The sequence below is a fragment of the Brassica rapa genome, chromosome A02, assembly GCF_000309985.2.
Source record: "Brassica rapa cultivar Chiifu-401-42 chromosome A02, CAAS_Brap_v3.01, whole genome shotgun sequence".
In the NCBI taxonomy this organism is placed as follows: Eukaryota; Viridiplantae; Streptophyta; class Magnoliopsida; order Brassicales; family Brassicaceae; genus Brassica; species Brassica rapa.
In genome coordinates, this window is record NC_024796.2 from 17456831 (window position 1) to 17476604 (window position 19774).

Sequence of the window (19774 nt, forward strand, 5' to 3'; positions counted from 1 at the left end):
AGGGTTCAAATAGGTTAGAGGGATTAGGCCCAACTATAGATTTGCTAAGTTGTGATATTCATTGATTGATTGTTCTTATTGCTTGTTTTAGCCTTGCTAACTAGAACATGAACCTAGAAATTAGCATGTGTCAAGCATCCTTGATCATCTTGTCCTGAATCTAATCTGTCAAGCTAGGACTGCTAGAGAGAGCTAACCGCTGATCTAAGAGACTAGTGATCATTATCAACCCACGCCTAGGGCTTAGCTAGAAGCATCAATCTATATTGTCTTCTGACAATCGATCGATATTTGCGAAAGGTGTATCGATTGATATCTCTATAGGATCATCGATCGACACTTTCTTGTGATCAAAATATGACAGCTGGGATCCAAGATCATAGTTAGTTAACTAGTGAAACATTTCCATCACTGATCACTGTGATTAAGGAGTTGAGTTCTAATATATCATGCATGCAACTGTTAGGCATCTATAGGATTATAATCTCCAACACCTGAATAGAAGCCCTGCATCTAATATCTTCCAATAAGTTACACCCCCAATCATCTTGTTAGTCGAACAATAGACTTGCTCAATTAGGATTGCTATTTACTTTTAAACCCATAAAACAACAAATACTTAGAATTAATAACTTTATTAGATTTAATAGGTTTCCTAGCTCCTTGTGGATTCAATCCCTAAGTACTGCAACTGAACCTCTTATTTGAGAGAGTAATTCACTCCTTAGGGTAATTTGAGTGGTATCATTGGTGTCTGAGTTGAAATCAGAAACCAAATCTGAGTAAGTACAATTTCTGATTATCGGAAACAGCTGCAGTAGAATAAAGAAAGAAAGATAAATAAAGTGAAGTAAACTAGTATAGTCAATGACAAATCAAAACATAGACAAGAAGTTATAACATTCATAAAAGAGCAATATATTAATGTAAAGAAAGACACTTAAACATCACAAAATTTGAGACATTCATTTAGTTCAAGCAAAAAAAAAACATTCATGCATGTAGAAATACTTGAAGAGATAACATACTATGCAAGTAGCAAGCAAGAAAAGGTTACAAACACGTAGAAAAAAGATTTTTAAACACAGTATCTTTCTCTCTCTTTTCCTCTCGACCACAAATTCAAGTTAGCCTCTCCACAACTGGTTGGTGTGTGGCTGCGCGTGATAGCGCCGGAGCCTCTCTCTTCTTCCTCTTTTATCTTTGTTTACCCGCGTTGTAGATTTTAAAACCCACACTAAGGATTTGATAGTGATTGTTTTGTAAAATATTAGGGAAAAAATAATGTGAGCAACGATATCCTCTAAACACAATGATGTAATCAGATTTTGATTGACAAAAATTGATTTTTATTGATAAGAATTGATTGAATACAATGATCGAAAGAGATCAGGTTACAACTGATATGAAATAATAACTAAGAAAAAGTATCAAGAGCGAGATAATGTGTCACATCCCGGTTCTCCTAAACCGGAATGGTTTTGTTTTTTTTTAATTGGTAACTTGATTTGGACCAAAATCCATTAGTTTTTATCCTTCTTTTCTGGTCCGTGTAGTAAACCCTAGGGTTTCCACCTCCTTTCTTATAAAAAAGAGCCTCTTTCTTCTCTTATCTCCCATTTAGAAATCAAAGCAGAGCCCTGCAGAGATTTGAAAACTCTAACCACCAAGGTTTCTCTTTTCTCTTCTTTCTCGATCTCTTGGCTGACCTCTCTCTCTCTCTTTTCGCCGGCGTGCCTCTCTCCTTGCTGGTTCTCGTTCATTGCACGCCGGAGCCAAGCCATCGGAGATCCCTATCAAGCCGATCTCTCTCGTTGTCTAGATCTGTCCTTTCTTCTTACTAGATTTGGTCACTGGTGAATTAAGGAACCCTAGTGTCATTTTCTTCTTCTCCTTTCTATTTGTCTTCTTAGATCTCTTATCCCGGGTCTTTGGTGGTAGAACCTACCCGTTTAATTTTAGATCTGGTTCGTGGAAAGCCTTAAGTTTCAGATATGCTTCTTCTCTCTTTTTCATCCGTAGATCTAAGGCCAAGGTGAGGACTGTTGTGACCTCTTCTTCCTTCTTTCATCATCACTTCAGTGTAAGAGTTTCTACAGTAGGACCTCTATAAATTAATACTCGCTAAATTAATAATCTCTATAAATTAATAAATTTTGTCGATTCCGACTTGCACCGGTTGAAAATTTGACATAAGTCGATAAAATAATAAGATAATAATTTCTTTAAAAATTCGATGTAATATATGGTCCCATTAAAATGATAAATTAATAATTTATATGTATACATATTTTATAAAAATAAGAATCTATTATTATATTGTTTTCTTTATATTCACAATGGAATTATATTTATATTATCTTATACCACATTTAAGTTCTATACAATATATATTATATACACCAAATAATGTAATAATATTAATATAAATGTTAAATTTTTAAAAATAACAATTAATGTGTATACACAAAAATCAGATATTTTTCTTATTTTTGAATAAATATATTTTAAAATAAAAATCTAAATAATGAAACTTTTGTAAATTAATATCTCTAAATTAATAAAATTTCAAAGTCCCAACATTATTAGTTTATAAAGTTCTATTGTATATATACCTATATATTGTATTGTAATGTGTGAACGTTTAGATCTATTCATAGGTTGCTAAATTTAATACGGTTGAATGATGTTTGAGGATTGATTGTATGTGACGATTGTATTGATTGGGGTTATGGTATATGAGGGCGATATATATTTGGGAGATGTATATGAGTTAGAGAAAGGCTTAAGGCCTATACGTACCGGTGTAACAAGGTGGAATGATGTATATGTATGTTTCGGGCGTTACATCGTTTCTTGTTGTTTGATATTGCTTTACTGGATGTTCTAGGTAGAGCTTTTGTTATGTTGTGTGGTGAATGTTCGGGTGGTGATTTTGGGGCTCTTGGAGCTTCCCTCACTGAGCTTTTGTCGAAATTCTCACCCTCCTTCTTCCCTTTCTATTTCAGGTTCGGCTCATGTTGGTGAGTTTTTGTCAAAGACGTCATGGGATCCTAAAGACACATTGTTTCGGCCTTGTGGCTGGAGATAAATGTCATGATATAACCGACCATTTCAGCTATGCTGGGTCGGGGTGTCACAAGTGGTATAAGAGCCATGTTAGACTCTCTAGTCCTAACCTAGAGGGTCAGTCTGGACTCAAACCAATATGAATTGAACCAATTCCTAATCTCTTACTTAATGGTTGAGTTCTCCCTAGCTCTGTACGGAATTCGGGGTGAATTCCTAGTTAAATGGGGGAGAGTTGTCACACCCCGGTTCTCTCAAACCGGAATGGTTTTTTTTTTAATTGGTAACTTGATTTGGACCAAAGCACATTAGCTTTTGTCCTTCTTTTCTGGCCCGTGTATTAAATCCTAGGGTTTCCACCTCCTTTCTTATAAAAAGGAGCCTCCTCCTTCTCTTGTCTCTCATTTAGTAATCAGAGCGAAGCCCTGCAGAGTTCCAGAGAGATCTGAAAACCCTAGCCGTCAATGTTTCTTTTTTCTCTTTTTTCTCTCTTTCTCTTGGCTGACCTCTCTCTCTCTCTCTCTCTCTCTCTCTCTCTCTCTCTCTCTCTCTCTCTCTCTCTCTCTCTCTCTCTCTCTCTCTCTCTCTCTCTCTCTCTCTCTCTCTCTCTCTCTCTCTCTCTTTTTTTTTTTCGCCGGCGTACCTCTCTCCTTGCTGGTTGTTGTTCGTTGCACGCCGGAGCCAATCCATCAGAGATCCCTATCAAGCCGATCTCTCCTGTTGTCTAGATCTGTATTTTCTTCTTTCTAGATTGGGTCACTGGTGAGGTAAGGATCCCTAGTGTCATTTTCTTCTTCTCCTTTCTATTCGTCCTCTTAAATCTCTTGTCCCGGGTCTTTGGTGGTAGCACCTACCCGTTTATTTGTAGATCTGGTTTGTGGAAAACCTTAAGTTTCAGATCTGCTTCTTCTCTCTTTTTCATCCGCAGATCTAAGGCTAAGGTGAGGACTGTTGTGATCTGTTCTTCCTTCTTTCATATCACTTCATTTTAAGAGTTTCTAGTTAAATCATTCATATCTACGTGTTATCTATAAGCATACACGTCAGTGACAAAAAAAAATCTGTAAGCATACACGTAGTTGTTTGATAAATGAACTATATATATATATATATTGTATTGTAATGTGTGAATATCTAGATCTATTCATAGGTTGCTAAATTGAATATGGTTGAATGATGTTTGAGGATTGATTGCATGTGACGATTGTATTGATTGGCGTTATGGTATATGAGGGCGATATATATTTTGGGAGATGTATATGAGTTAGAGAAAGGCTTAAGGCCTATATGTACCGGTGTAACGTGGTGGAATGATGTATATGTATGTCTCGGGAGTTACATCGTTTCTTGTTAGATCATGTGGCAATCGCGTGAGGTTGCATGATTAATTATAACATTAGAAATCGTGATGCCGTGGAGGCAACGTTAGAAATCGGGACGCTGTGGAGGCAACGTTAGAAATCGTGATGTCGTGGAGACAACATGTAAATGTTATGGCACCGTTCAGGTAGCACAGCGTGATGTCATGGAGACAACATGATGTGGCGGGAACGTATGTATGAGGTGGCGGATCACGTGTGGACCGGTTTTGATAACGAGATTGCGTGAAGGCACTGAACTCACGGGTACCAGTGAAGGTGGTGAGCTCTCACGCGACAACATGAGGAATGCGGGTACTGATTTAGGTGTGTGTCCCATGTTGGCACCGTCAGGGTTTATCCTCATTTCTTGTTGTTTGATATTGCTTTACTGTATGTTCTAGGTAGAGCCTTTGTTATGTTGTGTGGTGAATGTCGGGTAATGATTTCGGGGCTCCTGGAGCTTCACTGAGCTTTTGTCGAAATGCTCATCCATCCTTCTTCTCTTTCCATATCAGGTTCAGCTCATGTTGGTGGGTTTTTGTCAAAGACGTCCTGGGATCCTAAAGACACATTGTTTCGGCCTTGTGGCTGGAGACAAGTGTCATGATATCGCCGGCCATTTCAGCTATGCTGGGTCGGGGTGTCACAGAATGAGAGCTTGAGGTCGAGGTCGTGTATAGGGTGCTAGGACTCTAGGGTTTCCAATCTCATTTCTCTCTTTCTCCCATTCCCTCTTAAAGCTGCACTTCATCTCCGAAGATTGTGGAGAGTGCCCTTGACCATATCAATCTCGCTTCCTTTATAATATTGGGCTCGTCTCTTTAATTCTACTGGGCCTAATGCTTCTCTTCTGTTTGAACCTGACTTTGCTAGTGGTTATACCAAATTAGGCCCAACATGCGTCATTGCTCCCTTGTTGTTTTGCTCTTTGTTATGGTCTAGCGTCATGATTTTGGGATAAATGTTCACTTGCGGGATTGTATAGTACAGCGGTGTATTAGCTGGTTTTGGAGACATGGCACTGCGGTGTGGAGTAGTCTTTGTTAGTGGGAGTTGGGCGCAAATCTATTTTACGATTCAGATCCAGTCTTGTATAGTTTTGCCTCTCTTCCTCTGTGATGATGTAGCATATCTTCGATTGGGTTTCTATGGTGGTTATGTGGTTTTCTTGAGGTAGCGATGGGGTTTGGTGGTTGGATGCAGTGATGGATCCATGTAGGCAAATGGGGGTATCTGATACCTCTTAAAATCTATTAAAAATTATTTTCTTCACTAAAATATTGAAATGATGAGTACCATTATTGGCAAAACTTTTCACCTGACACTCCTAAAGCATGGATCGAGACCAAATGGTGACACCTTTTATTTGTTTTTTTTTTGTAATTACATAGTTTCACCCATGAAAAATTTACTCCTCGGTCTGCCACTGGTTGGATGTGTGGTTCTTCACGGTGTCATGGTTGCTCGCCTCCTTTATGCTCAAGCCAAGTAAACTTCAGTAGTTTTGTTGCCTTGGAGGTGAGCTGTGGGTTTGTGTTGGAGGCAGGCAATGGTTCCCGGCTCAGGTTCTGGCTTGTGAGAGTCAGTGGAGTTTGTTATATCGGGTGGAAGTCTGTGGCCACGTGATTACTTCTTGGCAGTTCTCTTTATTTAAGATTTCTTAATTTGTGCTTGTCATTTCTTGTCTCTCCGTTTGCCGGTGACGACCTTCTCTTCTCGGAGGTTGAGTCTCGTAGTTCTTTTGTTGCTCTCCCCTTTACACTGGTGAATCGTTTTTGGGAGTCACATGCATCCGATTTTTTCAGTCCTTGAAGTCGGTAAATGGCGTCGCGATCTTTATCTGGTCGTGATAGTGTCTTATTTGGGTCAAGTTCGCATCCTAGTGCTGGTGGTGAGTCATTATAACTGTTATTGGTAGTTATTAGAGTCCCACATCGTGGGATTATAGTGTGCTTGGGCAATATATATGTGTATGGGCAATCCTCCACTCTAGAGCTAACTTTTGGGTGTGAGTTAGACCCATCACTAATATGGTATTAGAGCCCATGGTGAAAGCCCAGCAGATGATTACCCATATAAACAGTTTCCTACCTATGTAGCCTGTACAAATGGCCCATCTTGCTGTGGTATGTCCGAGATGTTGGGCTTGGGCTGTTTTCGATTGACCGTTTCCCACCCACATCTCGAGAGGGGCTATTAGAGTCCCACATCGTGGGATTATAGTGTCTTTGGGCAATATATATGTGTATGGGCAATCCTCCACTCTTGAGCTACCTTTTGGATGTGAGTTAGGCCCATCACTAATTCACACCCAAAAGCTAACTCAACAGTGGAGGATTGCCAATACACATATATATTGCCCAAGTAGTGTTGCTTGGATACTTTTGTGTGTTTTGCGTTGTCGTTAGTTAGTCTCTCCTTTAAGTGTTTTTCGTTGAGTTCGCGTCCGACTTTCGCGACGAAAGCGGGTTTGCTTTGTCCTCTCTCTCCTTTGTTCGTGGAGATTCAGTGGTGGGGATGACTACAAGCTTTGAAAAGTTCACCGGGAGCAAGTTCTATTAGAAGTGACTTGAAAAGTTCTAGGATCTAAGACAACGAGGTAACTCATCTTCCCGGGACACTCGCTAAAATACTGAATCCGAACTAGTTGTTGGGGATAATGGTCGAACAAACTATTTAGAAAACGGTTGATTTAGATTATTTTGTACGAGTTGGTTTGTATCAAATTCCCGATTTAAAATTGTAATGGAAAATTGGTGAAATAATCAAAACAAAAAATAAAATTAGACTTTTGGAGAGAAGATAGAGAGATAGAAATATAGAATGGAGTTTGGTTATTTTTAAAATTTTTGTTTTCTTGTTGGTTATAAGTTGTAATTTTTCTTATTTTAATATAACATAATATTTTAAAAAAAAAAAAAAATCTAATAAACAAGTTCAGACTACGATTATGGAGATTTGAATCTCAAAGGCCAATTATGGTAAAACCAAGAGCAGCAATTTTCATTTTGCTTCATAGAAACCCAACATCCAACATGATCACATCACATCGACATCCAAAGAAGAAGTTGATCAAATGCAGAGAAGATAGAAACCCCAAATTACTTTATAAAAAGAAAAGGTTTGATATTTTTCATATCCTTTCGACTTTATCCGCCTTGATCACAGGATTGGCCTTTGAGATTGCATCACGTCCAACTTCTTTGAAATCGAAGCTACACTCGTGCTTCTCCGGGTACCTATGGCTCCCGCAAAACGTGCTACCGCATTTGCACTTAAACCCCATAACTCCAACCTTCTTGTTACAGCTGAAACACCTGTTCGTCCGCGCAGGTTTCGACGGCTCTGCCTCCTCCTGTCCCGTGGCTATAGGAACTGAAGACGGCTCAGCGGTTACAACAACAGAGGCTGGTTTGGTTTCAAGAGGCTGTTTTTGCTCTGGTGTGATAATGAGACTGCAAGATGGAAGCTTAAGTGAGTTCTTGACAGCAGCTTTTGCTACGGCGGTATGATCTTCCTCGGCTCGGAGACTTCTGTAGCATTTGGAACAGAGGTTCATGTTGGAAGGTGACCCGAAGAAACCGCATCCGTTGTCGCAGAGTTTTGGCTCAGTTGGTGGGAAGCTTGTGCTGTTGTTTTGCTCAGAGCTCATTGTTGTTCCTTTCTTCCTCTTCTCAAATCTATTAAACAAACCAAAATTTATATTCTGACAGTAACAGAAGAATGTTTTTTTTTAAGGAATCACCTGCTCCCAGCTACAAGATAGAATCAATTAACCCAGATTCGATATAATCAATTCGATTCAACACAGGTCCTATATAACCATCAAATGAAAATCAATTCGATTTAAACCCAGATTCGATATAATCAAATTGATTCATTTCGATTTAAAAACCTAGCATCAAACAAGATCTATCATCGCGTCGATTCTCCCCAAATCCAAACGTTAAAGATTCAACCGATGCACCATAAATATCCGAATTACAAATACTAATAAACATTTTTAAACCAAGGCTCAGATCCGTCAAATAACAAATAAAATGAAAAGAACAATTCAAAAAGGAAAAATTACCAGAAACGTGCAGATCAAATGAAATTTCTTCCTCTAATTTCAAAGCTTCTTCAACGAAATTTCACAAAATAAAATATATTTCTGATCTTTCGAAGAAGAAATAAAAGTGGGTTTCTTGGTTTTCTGTTCAATATTGATCAGAACAATTTTTTGCAAATTTAGGTGAGCGAGATGAGAGAGACAAACAAACACGCAACAATAACAAATGGTTGATTAGAAAAAAATATAACCATGTTTTTTTTTATGGGTCAAATATAACCTATGTTTATATTATATAATTTGAGTACAAAACACGGTTATGTCGGTCTTCGGTTTATTTTCTTTACGTCAGCTTTGCCGTGCTTTTCAATCGTTTTACGCCGTTGGATCTGTAGGACCGACGTTTATGTGACGTTGCTCTTCTATCATCGAACGGCTCACGTAGAGAAGGGTATAAACGTAATATGTTGGAACTTTGAGGTTAGAAAGGATAAGTTTGTTTAACATATAATATAACTAGATTTTTATCCGCGATTTAAAAATGCAGAATGCATTGTGATTCAAATTCCATTAAAACGTTACAAATGTTTTGCTAATTTATAAGGTTTTTGTATATTTAAATTTTTCGTATTTAATGTATTTAAAACCAATCAAGACTTGTGGTCGGCTTATATCCATGGCCGAACCGATAAATCTAAAAACCCGGTATATCAAATTAGGTTTTAAAAATATCTATTATTTAATATTATGTTAAACTTAAAAAATAACTACAAACTGAGAAAACCAGATTATTATTATAATTATATATTAAATTCATTAAAATATTTACATACGGTTCACCCAATGTTAATCCACTAATCCAGTGGCCGAAAATAATTTCAGTGTCCAAATAAAATTTTAAAACCTTGATTAAAACATTTTTTACTTTTTATAATTTTTATAATATGCATTTTTATAAAATTTTATCAAAATGGTATATAATTTTATACATAATTCTATGTATATTGATCATATTTTGAAAGCTAATATATGATTTATTTGTTCTTTCTGATTATAATATTATTTGAAGACATTAAGCATTCATTTGTGATGAATGTGTTTTTCAAAATATTAAGTTTAGTAGTTATATAAGATAATGTATGTAACCTGTAATATTGTTTTACAATTATATGTAATTTTTTTGGAATATTTGGTAGTTACCATTTTTAAAGATTACCAAATATATTTTGTTAATGTACTAAAATTTAAGTTTCCTGAATGGAAAATCTATATATATAAAGAAATGTTCGCCTCTCTCCCGTGAAGCCACGTCATCAATTCGTGCGTTCTGGGAGTGACACGTGTCCCATTTTATATTTAGGACCAAAATAAAATAAATGTAGTTAAGGGTAATTGAACCCAGCACCTTTAGCACTGGTAATTTTTCTTAGAACCACTAGGCTAAAGTCACTTTTTATAAATATGTGGCCGCGAAAATACTTATTATCGTGTCAGCTGGAAGCTCATGCTTCTTCTGCTTGTGGCCAGGACCGACACTGAACTGACGTCAAGATGAAGATCGTGAAGTTAAAAACTTTGCTCCAAACAGTTTTGCAATGTTTCCAACCTTTATAACTTGATGCATATGATATATATCAAAATACATTCGTTGGACACGCTTTTATTAGTTTTGCTTTTAAAAGAAGGTATTTACAGTTATAAATGTTTTGTGCCAGTGAAGTAATGGTTGAAAAATCTCTATACATATGTCATTTTAAAATAACACCTAACTTCTATATATAGTCAATACATATGTCCATGTTATATTCTAGACTAAATATTTTCTCTTTTAAAAATATAGAAAACAATTTGTTTAGTCTACAAGCAAATGTTATAGAGCAAGTATATATTATACAAAATAATATATATTTAAAATCCATACACAAAAACATAAAAGTTGTTATAGATCTCTTTCTAACACATGCACACTCCAATATGAATAAGAATTTTAAAAAAAAAACAGTATTGTCATCAAACTTTATCACAACTCCACATTTGTACATCTATAATTATGAGTTGGACAATTAGTTAATTTGATACAATACCAAAGCAAGAATAATCGAAAAACAACTATACCACCGCATACTAATAAATAAGACATAACAGATAACCAAATTCTTGAATCTTAAAACAAATTTCAACTCGAGCATTTAGTGAATATCAAATTAACTAATATCCCGCCCGTAGGGCGGGCCTACCCTAGTAGTTAAATATATTTAAGTTAAGTTATTATATTTAATTAATGTATTCCTTTTGTTCTGTAAAGATGGCCTAATAAACAAAAGCAATATGTAAAGTATATTTTTTTATAACTGCTGTATATATATCTTAATTAACTTTGAGAGTACACATAGTTTTTTTTATAACTGCTGTATATATTTTGATTGAAATCGGAACAAACAAAAGAAGAAGAAAATGATAAACAAAAACGGTGATTAAATGTATCGATCTCAAAATATAAAATACGAAAATTAAATTATGGAAATCAAAAAAGGCCTAGATGTTAAAGAGAGCAAGAAGTAAAACAAAGTTTTAAATGATGAAATAAAATAGAAACAGTTAAATACAATTAAATGATGATAGTTTTAACCAATACGAATATATAGTTATGGATCAAAATAATTAATATTGTTAGACATAAATATAGGAGTGGCGTACCATTGTAAATAAATTATAAAACTAAAGATAATATCTTATTAGGGATTATCGTTTAATAGTATAGATTAAAGTAAAACTTAAAAGTTTGACTTTGACCTTTCGTAGATATATTTGATTGATTTGGCTTGTTTAAGATAAAAACTAAAGTGAGGTTATTGTTGCTTACGGGGCTGGTTTACATTTGCCCAGTGTTTTTAAACCTGGATCAAACCGGCGGTCGAGCCTGGTTGAACCATGAACCGAAAATAATCCGGGTTGGGTTAATGCTAAAACCCAACTAAAATCAAACCAGTTAAAAACCCCAATCGAACCGTAAAAAATCTAGAAAATGGTGACTCAATGAGCAGTCAAACCCCGGTTCGTATGTAAGCTAAATTTGTGTTAACGAAAAAATTAATTTTTCTACTTTTTTAAGTAAAAATAAAATTTATCAAAAATTAATAAAGTATCGTTTCTCGTCTTTTTTTTTTGTCGTCTCTACAATTCATAAATTACAAGATTCACAAAGTTTAATATTCACGTCAAGATATTGTTTTTGTCTACTTCTCACTTTGTTTAAATTTTTATTTCACGATCACTTGTTTTGAAGACTTTAAATAATTGAGATATTTACGTTTTTGAAATTTGTATTTCAAAATATAACTCTTACCTATTGTGTATATAATTTTTTTATAGGTGATGAAGATTTAGAGTGATAAGATTTTGCAAATAAAATTTAAATGTGCTTTTCATATTGATTTTAGATTTTCATTGTTTTTTTTTAAGTTTTCTATACATTATGGCTATTTAAACATTTTATTTGATATGATCTATTTTTAAAAAACTATACATATTATTTATAAAATGTCATTAAATTTAGTTTAATCAACTAAAATTTAAAATTGTTTAAATTTATTTATAAAATGTCATTAAATTTAGTTTAAAAAACTATGCATATTATTTTAAAAAACTATGCATATTAGTAAACTCGGTTCAGATCCGGTCGAACCACAATGATCCATGACCCAAATAAATTCTGGTTTGCTAGCCGGTCTTGTTTTAAAAACACTGCATTTGCCTTGAACATTTAACTTTTTCTTATGAAAAAGATTTTTTTTTATAGTTTAAACGAATTTCTATATTTTTATTATTTAAATCAACAACAGAAGAAAATGCTAAAACAAATGAGGTAATCATTAAATATTTTTATAGATACAAAATAATTGGTCTTGTCAGATATGACATTCTTTTTAGCAAAACCACGAATCTTATTGTAGATAATGCTTAGATCATCTCCACCATGATTCATAACAATTCTATTTTCTAATTATATAACCATTTATTCTGTTTGGCCATCAGCTTAGATCATCTTCCATGCCGATATACTTTTCATAAGAAGTTTTTCCATCAGCTCAGCTCATCGCCGTAAAATATTCTGCTGGAGCTACACTAAGAATGGCTTATACACGGTTAAGTTTGGATATTGGATAGCTCAGAACATATTGAAAGCTGAGAAGGAGAAAAAAGTACTAGAGCCAAGTATTACTAAGTTTCAAACATTTGCTTGGACGATAAAGACACCGCACAAGATATGCCATCTTATATGGCACCTGATAACAGATCATGTGGCAGTAACGAGAAATTTGGTGCGGCGTAACATAAGATGCGATAACTATGGCCCACGATGTGGTGAACCTGAAGAATATGTTATCCATGCCATTTTTGAGTGTCCGCCAGCTCTACAAGCTTGGTCCATATCATCGACATCAACAAGTTTAGATATCTTTCCATGCTCGAGTATCTATGTTAATATGGATTATCTTTTCTGGAGAAAGAACAACATTGTCGAGCTATAACTAGACAGAGATCATTATCCCTGGATAATTTGGTACATTTGGAAGGTCCGAAATGACAAACTTTTTAGAGGAATTGATAGAGATCCTTTGGAGTTAGTGCGCTATGCAGAGATTGAGTATCAGGCCTGATTCGATGCAAACGAGATGGTGACTCCAACTCCACAAGGCCATAGTATTGAGGAACCTCAAGTCTTAAGCTTTGGTAATATATGCATGATAGATGGGTCATGGACATCCACATCATAGTTCAGCGGGTGTGGATGGGTTTGAATAGATAGCTTGGGGAAAGTTTAACTTATGGGGACACGAAATTATATACAACGAAAGTCTGCCCTGCATTCCGAGGTAGAAGCATTGCGATGGGCGATGGAGAGTATGCTTCAGTATTCGACAAGTCAGAGCTTTGGAACGGATTGCAAGGATTTGATCGCCATGATAAAGGAGCCTCATGCTTGGCCAAGCTTTGCAACATAACTGGAGAGGATAGCGACTCTGAAGATATGCTCCCCGGATTTCAAAATCACTCATATTCCACGAGCGCAAAATCAGATTTCAAATTCTTTAGCTAGGACTGCGAGGTCTTTTCATAGAAAATTTTGTTGTGTTGGTTGTTTTATTCCGGTCGGTTATTCAGACTACTTTAAATTTGACTAATAGACTAACCATTCGTTGCCAGAAAAAAACCATTAATCCTGTTGAAATTTGGCTTCGAATGTTTACAACCGTCCCGCCCCGCACCATAGTTAACAGTAACAAAAATCTCTACATATATTATATATCTATACGTTTTTATAACTGTTAAAACCGCACCGCAGTTGAACCACTTGTGCCGCACCGCTCAAACCGCAGTTACCGAGTTGAAGGTTTGACCGTAACAACATGATCTTCTTCTTCCAACGACTTGTTTCTTCTCTGTAACGGAATCAAATCCACCATTGTTACAAGAGAAAAAGCTTATGTGCAAAACAATAAAGAGAGATAGTGAATTAATAATTTACCATTCTGAAAGAGATATACCCAACGTCATAGGAGACCTCTAAAACTTGGTTGTCTTGCGTTCTTCTTTTAGCTTTCTCTGTTCTTAGCAATCACACTAGTGACTGGAGTCGCGAACTGACCATACGTGAGAGTACCTGGGAGAGAGAACAAAGAGAGAATTATAGATTGGGTTAGATCAATCGAAGAGCAAATCAATCAAGACGGATACTTCGACACTAATTATTTTTATTCTTATTAGATTTATACCTTACCCAATCCAAAGCAAATTGCCAGTGTGAAATTGATCATCGACGTCACACAGTTCTTGTCCTCCACCTTTCAAATTCAAACACGGTGATGGCCCGTCCATCCCAATTTCAAATCTACAAACCTTAATTCCAAAATCCATTTCAAATTTGTTTTCCTTTCACCCTATTTTACAACCATTACTGTTACAGACTTCTATTTAATTCATAAGACGAATGATTCATTTTGTAGAGTTTCATTTTTTATAGCTCTCTCATCTATGAACAATGTGTTATATCAGTAAGGTTCTTATATCATAAGATGAGTTTTTCTTTCTTTTTTTGCTAAATTATATTCTACTAACTTGCATGAGAATAAAAAAGTTTACAAAGCCTGGTTTAGTGGCAAATGCCTTACAAATAATCAAACTTGAAGCTATTAGCAGCCCAACTAAAAGTTTACTTGCCCAAGCAAATTAGTTAGCTAGCAGAAACAAGACGGAGGATTGAGAGAGGATGGGTGATATAGAGTTGCAGATCGCCCTAGGAGGCAGTGAAGAAGAAATCAGTGGCGCCATGCTTGGAACAAAGATGAAGAGAATTGTGGATCATTCAATTCGAATTGCCGCAATCCTTAACTTGATGGTTTTATCAATTTCCTTGATGATAGCGGATGGGTGTCTGAATCTGTTTATGTGGAGTCGACCGTTCCGTTCTGCCCAAATGCAGTAGATAGTAAGTAGCCTGCCAAGCCAAAAGCGTTAGTAGTCTGATGTGTTGCGGTGATTTCAGCCTTTCCAGATTACCGAGTAATACATTCCAATCTCTTGGTGTAGAGAAACCCGCTCTTCCTGCGATCGAGTGCCAAACCTCCCAAGAGTAAGAGCAAGCGGAGAACAAATGGTCCCTTGATTCAAGTTCCGAATTACAGAGGATGAAAGTTGGATCAGTGTCAATTCCCGAGTCCACCATTCTGTTTTTGGTAGGGCATCTGTCAAGGACGAACAACCAAGATAAGAATTTGTGACGTGGAATTCCCTGCGAGAACCAGATCTCCTTACACCAAGGGACTCGTTGTTGCCTCACACACAGCAGGTTAGATTGCCTTTGTTGAGTAGACATTCGTTTTTTTTTCATCAGGCATCTATTCTAACCTATCTATGTCGTTGGTGAGCGATAAGGTAGCGAGATATGATAGAATATTAACTTGTGCTTCTGATCTTGCAGGTGGTAGTCTCTAATTGCCTAACTCCCATAGTTCCGCCAAGGTCGCCGTCGCCGGAACTCCAGTGGTGCGAGAGCTTTCTCCTCGAAGGTATTTTGAGATGTTTCCAAAAGGTGACTAGTTACTCGACTAGAAATAGCAAGTTTCGCCGTTTCCTACAACTTGTTTGATCCAATCAAAGACGGTGCAACAGTAAATAGTTAGCAAGCCAAGAGTTCTTCTGTTTGGTGTTTTTTTTTAAAATATGATATATTAATTTAATCAGCACCAAAATGGGAGATCAGAACAGTACACTTTGCCGGCGAACTGGGAAACGTCACGGCTAGGTTACATACAAGAAGAGTGTAGATAAACACTCTAGGACTTCTGTGAGATACCAAGTAGCCCAAATAGAGTCTTGCTTGAAGAAGAGTAGCCAGATCAGCTTTATGGCAGATACGGTGTTCCAAGAGACCCAGTTCTTCAAACCCCAAACCTCCTTCCTGTTTTGGAGCACAGACCTTGTCCCAAGCAACTTTGGAGGCCCCACTGCCATCCAGTTTTCCTTTCCATAGGAACTTAGAACAAAGGGAGTCAATTTCCGATAAGAGGAGTTTTCTTTTCGTAAAGTTATATCAGTAAGGTTCTTGCTTTGTTTCTTTGTATCATGACAGCTTGAGAACTCATCTTTAAAACGAAATCACAAACCTAATTCAGGATTTAGATTTCCAAAAGCTTTAAGCGTTGCCGTATTAAAAACTGTACAAGTTTTGGCAAAAAAAAAAAAAAAAAAGGAAGAAACTGGTTAGCTACACTATTCTGGTTTCTGTAAACCACCAGAATAAATGAACATGAATACAGCATGACGACAACTTCTCCATCACCATGCTAACAAAATGGACAAATTCTTGGGCGTTTTTGATGCAATTAGTGGTAGAGGTTCGAGCTTGAACACTAGGATGAATCCCGTCCTCTCTTTCTTGATGATGACCGGTCTTTCGAAGAACCATTGCTTCTGATTAAATGCCAGGAAACAGACAAACTAAGAAAAATGAAGCTGCCCTTGATTCAGTAGCAGGTTTAGTAAGCTTACCCATCATCTGTTTTACTTGATGGCTCTTGTGTGGCATGCGATTGTGGAATCACCTGCACAGAAAGAAAGAAAGAAAGAAAGAAAGTCAAGCCATAGGTTTAGAAGAGTGAATATTAAACAACGATGGACAATACTGACAGGCAGACCAAGTTGTCTCATGCATCTGCTGTGGATTTCAACGTATTCTTCATAAGACTGCAAAAACAACAACAAACAAAAGAAGCAATCACAACACTTTGTCAAAGATTAGACAACAACAACAGCAAAACCAGAGCTCATGATGCTTCTTAAGAAAGCCCCTGTTAATGCAAAACTTGAGCTAAACCCTGAGATTATATATATATAAGTAATATAGTTGAATATGGATCACAAATATCCCGGATGTTAAAAAATAAAATAAAACAACAAATGTTTTCACCAAGTTTCCAGTTGTGTCCCATAAGCATCTTTGAACCAAACCAACAATATGATTTACAAACAGATATGTTACAAGCAGATATGCCACTACCATGTTAAGAAAATCATCATCGGTTAGGGTACTCGCTAGAGGGCTCTCCAAAGGCAAACCCCATGAGTTGAATTGTAAATACTTTTCTTGCTCTACACCATATCCTCCCTGCTGTGCAAGATGGAATCTGCTGAGGTCATCCTGGTTTGAGTAGACCGCAGGAGGGTAATGGCCCCACATATTGTTATTGTACTCTTCGTCTCCTGAGGAAGATGGAGGTTCCACGCGAGACCTTTTTGTTGAGTAATCATCCCTAGAAGAGCTGTCACACGCCAATATCAAGAACAAGCAGATATAAAGAGATCTAAGAACCAAACTATACCTATTCAGCAAACCGTCATCGCAGCTATGCGCATCAAGGAGTTCACAAAGTGCTTCACCAATATCTCCCGGCAACTCCTAGAGAATGCAAACATTAAAAATACTTTATTTTTTTCTAGCATTTAGGAGAGAGACAATATCTTAGAAGTTAAGGTGTTACCTGACAATCTCGGCTAATCTTAACAGGCTTGTAATCATTCAAAGGATTCTTGAGATGAAGTGTTTTCTGAAAAGGCAACTCACTCAGCCTCAACCATTTCACTTTAAAGCTGCGTCCCCAAGGGTTGTTCTTACCACCTCCCTGACTCCATATGTGGTCTCGTCTCCAACCCACAGGAGACAGCATCTCTGCATACCCTTGGAAAAATCCGCTCATGTTCACGCTGAATATTAAAACCACTCGACCAGAGTTCTACAACAAATAATCAGTATATCAAAAACCACTAAATGTTAACATTTATATTTAATCTTTTCTCTAGTTAGAGGTTTCTTACATGAAAAGCACCTTCCAAGATAGGCTCATTCATGACTTGAGTAGCCCATATCCCTCTCTCAACCGAGAGTTGAATATTGTCGTAGTTTAGACTTTTGATGATGAAGTATCTCGTTTGATATCCTGGTTTACTCTTGTTCTTACTTCCAAGAAAGTGACCTCGTACAGCATTGGAGGGCTTACGATCTTCTTTGCTTCTGTAGCAAGAACTCTCTGTCCATCGTAATTCAACAAACACAGTTAAATAAGACAATGAGAATAAACTGCTAAAAAGAAAGACACCTGGATCATCGGAGTTTGCTATATCTTGTTTCCAATCGACAACAGCTACATTTTCCTTGGCAGTAGTATCAGAAGACATGCCTCTGTATATCCACAAAACAATAATATAATATCAATCAAATAAAAATCCACACTGATCAAAGAGACCACAACAAAATAAAAAGTCACTTTGAACATTGAAGAACAAGAGTTTGCTCAGTGCATCACTTAAATCATAACCAGAGAGATGTTGACACAATCAAAATCGACTACTAGAATGAGAAACTAGTGTAGTTCGTAAGCTTTTTACCAAATCAAATAGCACTACCAAATAATAAGTAAGTTTAATTAGTAATCATTAGTCTACCACAAAGAGAAATTAAAGGAAGTTCGACAGTAATTGTCCACAAGAACCAAACAAAAACCCAGAAACCTTTTAATAAATAAGAAAAAAAACAATAAGCCATTTCGATACAAAACCACACTTTCTTAGAACGGCAACGAGATCAATTCTAACAGACGACGTTTACAGTTAACAAAAGTACAGTTAACTGTAATTATCAAAAACGAACCTTGATAGTATCTTAAAAGCTTCTCGGACAGGGAATGAGAGAAACCCAAGTGAAGAAGAAGAAGATGAAGACACGAACTCTTTTTCCTCTTACTCAAATCCAATGAAAGCCCTAATCTTCTTCTTCTTTTATTTTCTTTCAGTTTTTTTTCTTTTCTTTTTTTTCTGTCGATGTAGTTCTCAATTATGGTAGAGTAACATGTAGGTGAGGAAAGGTGTAAATTGAACGGACAGGATCCGATGGAAGATTTAAATCTAACGGTTTATCAGGCTTTAGTTATACCGCTGGTGGTGTATTGTATAGACGGCCCACTCTATTAATAGGCTCACCTGTTCGGCCTTCAAATGTAGATAAGCAAACCAACCAGTCTAGCCAAACCAGGTCCTAAAATACTTTGAGGAAAACTCAAGGTTAGCCTATGAGTGTTCGTTCATAAATCATGCGTATTCGCTTATGGGCTAAGGCAGGACAAGATGGATCAGAGTCAAGCTCAGACTACTCTGCCTTTTGGGTTCTTTCATCTCCGGTATATAGGTGTACCTTTATCAAGGCCGGCTTAGATAGGGGGCGAGCGGTGCAACCGCCCCGGACCCAATCCATTATCCTCCTATTTTTTAATAGATAAAGATCTGATATTTTTAAAAAAATACATGTTTTTATATTAAAAATAAGAAAAGGAGTCCAATTTTTTTATATAAAAGTATTTTTTTTATTTCCATAAATTTATTTTGTAAAATACTCTGGTATTTTGAAAAAAACATATATCTATAAGATTTTTTAAAGAAAAATGATAGGTTGGAAATTAAATATTTTTTACCCCAAGGTCCATAATACCATTGAGCCGGTTCTGACATTTATGTGTTAATAAAATAAAATAAAAATCGACGTTTGGAAAACTAAACTCTCTCCTGTGCTGGTAGACTTCAGCTCTGTCCATCGGTTATCAATGGGATTACAAAATTCTGGTCCAGCACAGTCATCATGCCTAGGTGGTAACCGATGAGATAGATTCCATGTGTGGAAAATTCCTTTAGAAAAGTAATTATGAAGCTCAAGCCTCGGCAAAAGTATCATGGAAATCGTGTT

At 36.4% G+C, this 19774-nt stretch overlaps 2 protein-coding genes and 1 long non-coding RNA gene across 8 annotated transcripts; 1 reads left to right on the forward strand and 2 right to left on the reverse strand.

The window, feature by feature from the left end:
- Positions 1-7406: 7406 nt before the first annotated feature.
- Positions 7407-8758, reverse strand: LOC103853497 (zinc finger A20 and AN1 domain-containing stress-associated protein 7). The gene is made up of 2 exons (XM_009130395.3): positions 8503-8758; positions 7407-8110 (listed from the first exon to the last, which is right to left on the reverse strand). Exon 2 carries the CDS (start codon positions 8080-8082, stop codon positions 7564-7566), a length of 519 nt encoding a protein of 172 aa, XP_009128643.2. The 5' UTR covers positions 8083-8110; positions 8503-8758; the 3' UTR covers positions 7407-7563.
- A 1834-nt stretch (positions 8759-10592) lies between these two features.
- LOC103853499 lies at positions 10593-16233 on the forward strand. The gene is made up of 2 exons (XR_630258.2): positions 10593-15331; positions 15464-16233. It is a non-coding gene; the product is annotated as an uncharacterized LOC103853499 (long non-coding RNA).
- Positions 16141-19255, reverse strand: LOC103853498 (YTH domain-containing protein 1). 6 transcript variants are annotated; one of them, XM_009130400.3, is made up of 9 exons: positions 18689-19198; positions 18138-18220; positions 17857-18068; positions 17523-17774; positions 17364-17440; positions 17042-17303; positions 16672-16728; positions 16534-16586; positions 16141-16455 (listed from the first exon to the last, which is right to left on the reverse strand). In XM_009130400.3, the coding sequence occupies exons 2-9, from the start codon at positions 18214-18216 to the stop codon at positions 16395-16397; spliced, it is 1053 nt and encodes a 350-aa protein (XP_009128648.1). In that variant the 5' UTR covers positions 18217-18220; positions 18689-19198; the 3' UTR covers positions 16141-16394. The 6 variants fall into 6 exon arrangements, with proteins under 6 accessions (XP_009128648.1, XP_033141509.1, XP_009128645.1 ...); XM_033285618.1 differs by having other exon boundaries at positions 16534-16728; positions 18689-19232; XM_009130397.3 differs by having other exon boundaries at positions 17042-17440; positions 18689-19227.
- Positions 19256-19774: the final 519 nt, after the last annotated feature.